At 42.9% G+C, this 10,157-nt stretch overlaps 1 protein-coding gene across 1 annotated transcript in view; it reads left to right on the plus strand.

Moving 5' to 3' along the window:
* map1b (microtubule-associated protein 1B) overlaps positions 1-10,157 on the plus strand; it is a 114,008-nt gene that overhangs the window by 96,229 nt on the left and 7,622 nt on the right. Inside the window, exon 6 of the mRNA XM_048595112.1 lies at positions 7,722-7,960. Within this exon, the coding sequence (XP_048451069.1) occupies positions 7,722-7,960 (239 nt within the window). The remainder of the gene's footprint in view (positions 1-7,721; positions 7,961-10,157) is intronic.

Genomic DNA, 10,157 nt, shown 5'->3' on the forward strand with positions numbered 1-10,157 from the left:
ATCTTCATCTCCCCCAAGCGCCTTTGCGATATGCTTTGGGTTCTAGAATAGTGCAACACAAAAAAGGCTATTCATATTCACCATAGTGAATCTATGTCAGGTCTTCCAAAGAGAAATCCACTTCATCCTATTACCTTTCCACCCTGCTCCCTCCACCCCACCACTCCCCCCTCACCCCTCCCATCCTGCTTCTCCCCAATTCCCCCAAGACTCATCCTTTCCCAATTTTATCCTTAAGGTATTTATCCATTTTTCCTTTTGAATCTATATCCACCACAATGTCAGGGAGGAGAGCATTCCAAATCTCAACTACTGTTGGATAAAGACTTTTCCTTTGGCTGCCTCTGGTTCTTTTGCTAATCAACTTAAATTATGTTACATTTGGACCGTTTTGTAATCTGTTCTGTTTTGTAAAGTGTTCAGCCATTAGAATAGACATTGTTTCTATCTAAAGCTTCATATTTTTATTTACCTGCATCACATCCCTTCAGCCTCTTTCATTCTAACAAGAGCAATTGCAGCTTCTGTGTAATTGCTTATCCCTGGAACTACTCCTGTAAATCTGTTCTGAACTCTACATAAAGCCGTCACATTCTGCCGATGGCCAGAACTGGAAACCATGGTCACAGTGGGGTTGAACTTTTTTAATATAGGTTAAGCAAATTTTTTTCTTTTTAGTATTCTGTGGCTCTATTTATGAAGACAGTAAAAAGCTCAGGTTTCACTATGAAACACTTTTGACTGCCCCTGTTTAATAAGACAATGGCAGTACTTCTTAATGTTTTTTAGATCTGATCCTATGCTGAATTAATGTTCTTGAAGGCTCATCTTTCCTGAGGACTATTTATGATCTTTTGGGGATACGCCCTGGTTTTTGAGTGTCCTTTTTTCATTTGTGCTAACCTATTCATTAGGGGATGTATTCCGTTAGTAGGAATACCTTCTGCATTTGAGTTTACATATGGGATATTTGCACTCAAACAGAAGCAGAAATAAAACAATTCATCAATATTCCCAATTGAGAAAGCACCAAAGGCTGTTACATTAGATAAAGTTCCACGGTATTACAGGTAATGTATTGGCATGGATAGAGGATTGGTTGACCAGTAGAAAGCAAAGAGTATGGGTAAATGGGTGTTTTCTGGTTGGCGGTCAGTGGCTAGTGGTGTGCCTCAAGGATCAGTGTTGGGACCGCAATTGTTTACAATTTACATAGATGATTTGGAGTTGGGGACTAAGTGTGGTGTGTCAAAATTTGCAGATGACACTAAGGTGAGTGGTAGAGCAAAATGTGCAGAAGACACTGAAAGTCTGCAGAGGGATATAGATAGTCTAAGTGAGTGGGCAAAGGTCTGGCAGATGGAGTACAATGTTGATAAGTGTGAGGTCATCCATTTTGGTAGGAATAACAGGAAAATGGACTATGTTTTAAATGGTAAAAATTTGCAGCACGCTGCTGTGCAGAGGGACTTGGGTGTCCTTGTGCATGAATCGCTAAAAGTAGGATTGCAGGTGCAGCAGGTAATTAAAAAGACAAATGGACTTTTGTCTGTCATTGCTAGAGGGATGGAGTTTAAAAACAGGGAGGCTATGCTGCAGCTGTATAGGGTCCTGGTGAGGCCACACCTGGAGTACTGTGTGCAGTTTTGGTCTCCTTACTTGCGAAGAGATATACTAGCACTGGACGGGTGCAGAGGAGATTCACTCGGTTGATTCCAGAGTTGAGAGGGTTGGATTATGAGGAAAGACTGAGTAGACTGGGCTTATACTGATTGGAATTCAGAAGAATGAGGGGAGATCTTATAGAAACATATAAGATTATGAAAGGAATAGATAAGGTAGAGGCAGGGAGGTTGTTTCAGCCAGCAAGTGAAACTAGGACTAAAGGGCATCGCCTCAAAATAAAGGGAAGCAGATGTAGGACTGAGGTCAGGAGGAACTTCTTCACCCAAAGGGTTGTGAACCTGTGGAATTCCCTGCCCAGTGAAGCAGTTGAAGCTACCTCACTGAATGTTTTTAAAGCAAGGCTAGATAAATTTTTGAACAGTAAAGGAATTAAGGGTTATGGTGAGTGGGCGGGTAAGTGGAGCTGAGTCTCAAGAAGATCAGCCATGATCTTATTAAATCGCGGGGCAGGCTCGAGGGGCCAGATGGCCTACTCCTACTCCTGCTCCTTGTTCTTCTGTTCTTATGTTCAATTGTCAACCCTCTATTAAACATACAGCCACAGCACACAAAGAGATCATTAATTTTTTTAAATATCGTGGTGTTTAAATTGACACAAAACAACAGGCATGAGTTAGCAGCTAAAAGCTAACGAACATTTCAATACCAAAAATGCCATTACCTAAAACATTCCTTCTCCACACTGAGGACACAGTTAATAGCGTTCCATCATATATGCATAAAGCTGGAGCACTATAACCGAAGTAATTACTAATCTACTTGCGTCTCAGATCTCAGTCTCAGATTTAAATTTAGCAATTGACACAGAGTTTATAACAATAGCATCCAACGTATTTTCCCCCCTAAAGTTCCTCCTGAATATAAGCAGCCTTAATGTAAGAAATTCCACATTCATTTTCAAGGAATTTGTTATGGCAGTTATTTCAAATTTTCCTGCCTACCAGTTAGTTTAGTATACTTTTGTTGACAAATTTTAAAACAGTTCTTCCTCCCCTTGCAGTCTTCTCCTCCCCTCCATACCCTCTCAGTCTCCTCCTTCGCCTCTCCCCACTTGAGAGAAACTTGAGAGAGAGAGCGTTTTGATTGGAGGAGCAGTTGCTCACATATTCAGTCTCTCCTACGCACTGCCAGGGCTGACCTCACCCTGATTGATTGCCATTTGAGATTGGGGACAGTGCACTTCCAGCCTCCTGATGATAGCAGCCCTGGTGAACAGCACGGGATGCACCCCTCTCTCCTGAGTCCTGAGCTGCGAAGTTTAAATTGAAATATTTGGGCAGCATGATGGCTCAGTGGTCAACACTGCTGCCTCACAGGGACCCGGGTTCAATCCCACTCTCAGGTGACAGCGTGGAGTTTGCACATTCTCCCTGTATCTGCATGGGTTTCCTCCGGGTGCTCCAGTTTTCTCCCACAGTCCAAAGAAGTATAGGTTAGGTGGATTAGCCATGACAAATGCAGGGTTACAAGGATAGAGCTGGGTCTTAGCTGGATGTTCTTCAGAGGCGCAGTGTGACTTGATGGGCCTAATGGTCTGCTTCTGCACTGTAGGGACTCTATGATATATCTCTGCGCATATGTTTCCACAGTTCAAAGTACCTGTGACCTCCAGATCAGCTTTTGAAAGAAGCATAAAACAAAATAATATAGAAAACAAGGAACTACTAGTAACAAAAACAATGTTGCTGGAAAAGCCCAGCAGGTCTGGCAGCATCTGTGAAGGAAGAAACAGAGTTAACGTTTCAGGTCCGGTGACCCTTCCTCAGAACTACTAGTAATGTCTAAAACAAAAGCTGAAAATGAGGCGAAAAGCAACTCAGTCAACATTGAGAGAGAAGAGACCCCTTACTGTTTCATGTATTGATCTTTTGTTGAGAGCAGAAAGTTTGGACTAGATTTTCTGGAAAAGGTACTTGTATCTGAATTCCACATTAAACATTTAAATCAGTCAGCAGTTTGGAACAAGGAAGAGATACCTCATGAATTGTAAATCACTGCAGGTTTCTGGCTATGCAATGCTGTGCCATTAGCTTCAAGAAAACAGCATCTTTTACTTAACCTCAACTGAGTTTCATGAAGTTGCTGCATTTTCACATCAATTGCCCATTAATCTTGTAACAGAAAGTTAAATCTTGCAGTTAAAATTATAAGTGCATTGTCAAGGGTTTGATCATTGATAAGGAATGTCATTTAACCTGTCCTGCCCAGAAGATGAACAATTATGGGTGGAATCTAACAGGGACTTCAACAAGATGAACTATAGTGAGATTTTTGGCAGAATCATATGAAATGTAGAGCAAGGCCTATCTTGTCCTTGGGAGTAACTTGCTCCGTCTTTTATGCATTTGCGGAACAGTGAGACGTATTTCTGTCTAGGTGTGGCAAGTTACCAATTCAGGGTTTATAGCTTGCTCAATGCCTTATTAATGGCATGACTCACTTCATTAATGTTCAGTTTCCAATCTTACTAGCTGCACCAAACAAGCCAGACATCAAGAATTCTCAACATGGAAGTCAGAATGGGTATCTGGCACCATCAGCTCATTGATGGCTGCAAGGAGCCTTTCTGCTACTCAGCACCAAACAGTGTCTCTGATCATGACCCTTGGGTAACATCCACATGTACCCTTGCCCATGGACATTGGCATCCAACGTCATCTAAGCCCTCACGATCCTCATTGCCAACTCTCAACGGGGAGCATCAGCAACCATTGAAAGGCTGCTGTAAGGACACTGTCTCTGTATGGACAGGCACCAGCTCATGGTCTGGAAGAGGCTGCATTTCAGGGCTGCTCGCTTTCTGTCTTTGCGCTTGCTCACTTAGCACCTACGTACATGTTTGCAACATCCGTGCCTTGCCTTACCTTACCTTGATAGTTAGCTCAGTGACAGGCAGCAGGCCTTGCTGGTCAGCTCTCATCCGATAAGGATCTCTGTGCTACATCAACCTCACACCTGCACCATGTGCCAGCAGCTTAAACAGCAAACACATTGCACGTGCAACAGGCACGTGGCCTTGTCTGAAAGTCTCAGGAGAGTAGTCCATGAGGCACCAGTCAGTCAGGGTCCTGGCACAGTGACTCAAGAGCAACCAATGCCAGTCCAGGAGATTTATTATAGTTAGATGTCTTATCGGGGTGATCCCAGTCTGTGCCCTGCATTCAGGAGAGTGGGTCACCGTCTGTCCAGTGGCTCTGTAGCAGCCACTTTGGGACTTTGGGGGGCGCTGGGGCAATGTGGAGATGTACAGGCATCAGTCAGGGGTCTGGGCACTTCTCACCCAGGGCTATCCGGTTAGGGGAAGTATAGGACCGCACTCGGTATGGGCAACTCATTTTCCAGGGACCAACAGGGAAAAGGTGGGCAAGTGAAGGCTAATGTGGTGGTGTTGGGTGGGGACCAGGGGAGGTGAGAGGCCTATGGGGTTCACAGGAAGGGCTATCAGGAGCAGGTTGTGAACATTCACAGGCCTCACTGACTTGTAGAGGCAGAAGCTGGAAGCCACCTGGCTGACGAGCGCTCACTGTAATCTTCCATTGTGGTGGAATTTGAAAATATACATTGGGAAGGAAAATGGCTGCAGACACACATCAAGTGGAAGGGGGTAAGTGTCTCAGGAGGGGTCTACAAAGCCCACCCATGTGAGGCTCTTTAAAAGGAAACAGCGTTACACACAGAGCCATGCCCAGAATACAGATGTGTCCCAGATATCACTGACCTCATTCACACCAGCATTTCTGGACACACAAGCCAAGGACAGAACAGCGATGTTTTAGCACAAGAGGCAATAATCCATACCTCATGATATCTTGTTCATTTTCCTTCCACATGTGGCAACAGATCTATCCATGATACATCCAGTCTGGACATGAAGTTAGGCCTAAAAACAAAAACAGAAGTTGCTGGAAAAGCTCAGCAGGTCTGGCAGCATCTGTGAAGAGAAATCAAAGTTAACATTTCAGGTCCGCTGACCCTTCCTCAGAAGTGCAAGCATTATGTTATCACAGTAATATTTGGGGATAAACAGAGACTCAACAAATAGATGCAGTGCAAAACCAAACAAATTATACAAATGTGGTACTTCATATACAGCGCACTGTCACCCATGTCACCAAAGTGCCTGAAATAGGTTTCTTTCTTACTTTCCCTCCCACTGTATCTGAGTGATGTCCCAGGTTCTGCAGCCGAGCTGAAGGAGCCTGTTGGCCCTGGAGATTTGATCAAGTGAACCCAGGGGTGTTTGAACTGAGGATCCTGTGCCACAACAAAGTGAACTCTCCTCTGCTTGAACTTTCAAGGCAGGGAGAGTGTAGTGCAGGGTGCTGCCACTTCAGGAATGCCTTGAGAAGAGACTTCTGAGGGGCATGTGTCTCCTCTGGCTGGGTCTCTTCAGGCACTTGGTGCTTGTCTTTGAGAGGAAAGGGACCAGGAGTAAGTGGCAGGCTCCCTATCCCCCTGTCACTGCCTTCTGTTCTGAGGACCACTGGCTGTGATGATGGAGGTAGCTGGACCTGTCTCTTAATGCCAGCGCCAACATGTCCATGGAGGCAGCCTGACCATCGTATGTTTGAGGCACATAGATCACCATGGAGTAGCTGCCAATGGCTCCCACATCCCTGTCTGCTCATCCTGGTCCTCCCTGTGCCTGTGGATGAAGTTTCTGGTGAAGCAGGCATTTCTCCAAAATTGTAGACATCCTGCTGATTCATGCAAGACACAAGGGAGAGAAGGCAAGGCAGCTCTTGCTTAGAAATGGTGTGCAATGAATGAGGCTGATAGTAAGGAGTCTGTGAGAGGTGCATGAAGTGAATAAAGGGTGGAACCTGTTGAGTTGGCACGACAATGATATCTCTGCATCAGAGCAGGAGCAGTCCCAGTGTTTTCCTGCAAGCGACACAATTATCTCCTCATAGAGGGTGAGGAGTCTGATGTCAAGCCTGATGTCCTAACCAACTGCCTTTTCTGCCCTATTGTGGGCTGCCTTCTGAAATGAAAGAAAGGGAGAGATTGAGTAAGCTGACAGAGGGAGGCACAGCTGTTAGTACTGGTGAAGGTGTTTGAAAGCAGGAGGCCTGGGTGTCTGAGGAGACAGTGATATAGGAGCTTAGGGGTCATTACTATTGTACCATCATCTCCTCGAAAATATTTCATAGCAAACACTTTCAATAAATCCCCATATGTCACTGTGTTTTATGCAATAATTAATGAAAAGCTGTTTGATGATTCAGTGCGTGAACTTTTACTGATTATGGTCTTTGCATATTTTATGACAGTGTACAAAGAATGGCTACACTTTTGTCTGGAATAATCCTATCAACCAGCCCCACGTTTATTGGAACAATTGTAGAGATTGGGTTCAAGAGAATATTAGCTGTTCAAAAAATGCCCCTATGTATTTCAAAATCCACAACATATTATAAACTTTGCCCATCATTGGGAAAAGGGACCATCTGACTGGGAACTCATCTATAAAACCAGGAAAGTCTCTGATTCAGTTCTCTGTTAGACCTGACCTCACTGAGCTCCGCCAGAAATAACAGCAGCTCATAAAACTGTGGCTTAAGGAGGACAAAGAAAAATTCAATTGCCATTTCTGTTCTTAATCACAATTTGGTGCTTCCTGTTGGAATGTGTAATGGGGTGGAAGCTTTGATTGATCTCAAAATAGAACTGAATGTGAGGCTGAACAGATCATTGTCAGCAATGTTACACCATCGATTTGGAACAATAATACAAAGCAAAAGTCGACACCTGTATTTGGATAAGAAGAGCTTAGGCCTTCAGTGGTTGAATTGTCTACCAAAGTGCAGTGTCTAGGCTTAATTAATCACTTGATCAATGTTATACTGCACATTGAACATACTTAATATAAACCTCCAGAGGAAGCATGGAAAAATTGGGCAAAAAGTAATTGATTTAAGTATTGCTGGTAACTTATTGTGTTCCGAATAAAACCTGGACATTTTCTTCCCCTTAATGGGGAATCAACTTTTATAATGCCATTAGAGTGAAATACTGTACTCTGTCTGTTTAAGCTTCCAGCAGCAATAAGGCAGCAAGCATGCCGTCAGTGCCCCCAGGACCTCCTGTGTACCTTGACCTGGTATACATTCCAAATCACTGCAGTGCCAAGACTGTGGATGCAGAGTTTTTCAAACGAGTGAGATCTTCCTACTATGTAGTGAGTGGAAATGACCATGCAGCTGATGAACCGAGCAGGGCTGTGCTGGATGCTCTCCTGGAGGGCAAGTCTCAGTGGGGTAGTAATATGCAGGTAAGCTTACAAAATTCTTTCTTTCAAAACATTTTATTACTTTTACTGTTTATCTAATTTTCCAAATGAATCCCATTGAATAGCTTACTTATAATATTGTAAAGTTTTTTATTGTACTGCATGTAACTGTTTTCCGGTTAATGTTACAACTGATAAGTTGAAGTGAACACTGATGTTGCAATCATTACAAACAGATATCTCCACCAGGAATATGCCAGTGAACCATTGCTGGCTACATTGCTATGATGATCTATTAAGCCTTCTCCCATTTATTTTTAGTGTAATGGCCGAGTTGCTGTGGCTTAATTTCTTACATGCTCTTCAATGAAGCAATAAAATCTTGTTCCTTTCAATTCTTGTAACATATATTTCTTTTATATTCAGCATTATTGTGTCCTCATATGAAATTATTAAATCCTAATTGCTAAAATTGTCTTTAAGAATTTTGGTTTCCTCTTTGACTTAGTAACATAGGGCTGGATTTTAGGCAATCACACTGGCAACTTTGAAAACTGAGTATCCCTGTTGAGGACCATAAGAGGCTAATTAGTGGTCTCTTTGCCATCAATGCTTTTCCCTTTCACAGGAGAAGGCAAATTACAGGCCAGAAATAGAAGTTAACCCAAGAGCCAACATGAGTGAGAAACTTAAAGTAATGAATACCCATGGAGAAAAAAGTATTAGAGAAACTTAAGATTAATGGCAATAAATCTCTGGGACTTGATGGCATACATCCTGAGGATCTAAAAGAAAGAGCTGCAGAGATAGTGGATGCACTGGTTTGATTTTTCAATTCTAACAGCTGTACAAGACATTGGTAAGGTCACATTTGGAGTATTCATGCAATTCTGGTTGCTCTGCTGTAGGAAGGATGTTATTACACTGGAAAGGGTGCAAAAAAATTACTAGGATACTACTGAAACTGGAAGGTTTGAGTTATAAGGTAAGTCTGGATAGGCTGGGACTTTGTTTCCTGGAGCGTTGGAGGCTGAGGAGTGACCTTATAGAGGTTTATAAAATCATGAGGGGCATAGTGAATAGCTAGGGTCTTTTCCCCAACATAGGGGAGTCCAAAGATTTAAAGGGGACCTGAGGGGCAATTATTTCACACAGAGGGTGGTGTGTATATGGAATGTACTGCCAGAGGAAATGGTAGAGTTGAATACAGTTACAACATTTAAAAGACATTTGGTCAGGTACATGGAGAAAGGTTTAGAGGCATATGGGCCAAACGCAGACAAATGGGACTAGTTCAGTTTAGGAAACCTGGTTGGATGAGTTGGGCTGATGGGTCTGTTTCTGTGCTGTATGACTGTATGACTCTAAAATACCCCTGTTTAATGTGATCCCAGGAGATTGGAAGTTAGAAAATGTAACTGCTATTGAAAAGTGCGAGATAAAAAGAGTGAACTACAGATCAGTTAGCCTGACATCAATCATTGAGAAATGCTGGAATATATTACTAAGAAAGTCTTAACAGTGCACTTGGAAAATCATTGTATTTCATAGTGCCTTGAAAGTGATATCACGTTTGATACATCAGTCAGAGATTTTTGATCAATGCTGATAAAGATGAGGCAGTAAATATTGTATACTTGAGGTGGTAGTAGACATGTCTTTGTTTTGTGGGAAAATGGAGTTGAAGCAGAAGGTGGCCCATGATCATACTGAATGGTGGAGCAAGTCCAAGGAGCTGTAAGGCCTACTCCTTTTTCAGTTTCTTATAGTCTTAAGGAAGTCACTGGAATTTATTGAAAATAGCAGTATCAGTCACCTAGAATAAAGTGTTAGCTTTGAGTGGTTTAAAGGTCATAAACAGCCTAATCACTGAAAGCAGCATTGAAGACTGTATAAACAATGACGTCAGAGTTTTTAAAAATTGATATATGGCAGTTTTAGTGGGCCCCTGCTCATTTCCCCATGCCTCTGCTATCCTGGGTTCAGTTTTGCCTTCCTTATATCTGGCACAATCACCAAATTTGGTGCTGTACTGACTCAAATTTGTCAGGTTAAGACTAGCAAGCTGTATTCAGGTGATCTAGTTGGTGCCCACAACTTGTTGTCTTCGCTCAAGTGAGGCCCGGTACTGAATTTGAGTTGCATGGCAGACCAGCACACACTTCCATGCGAAGCAATTGTTTGGTATCAATGGGGGAATGAGTTGGAAGGGTGAAGTGGGCAATGGAATAAAGTGCAC

Source organism: Rhincodon typus, chromosome 3, assembly GCF_021869965.1.
Source record: "Rhincodon typus isolate 14 chromosome 3, sRhiTyp1.1, whole genome shotgun sequence".
Classification (NCBI taxonomy): domain Eukaryota; kingdom Metazoa; phylum Chordata; class Chondrichthyes; order Orectolobiformes; family Rhincodontidae; genus Rhincodon; species Rhincodon typus.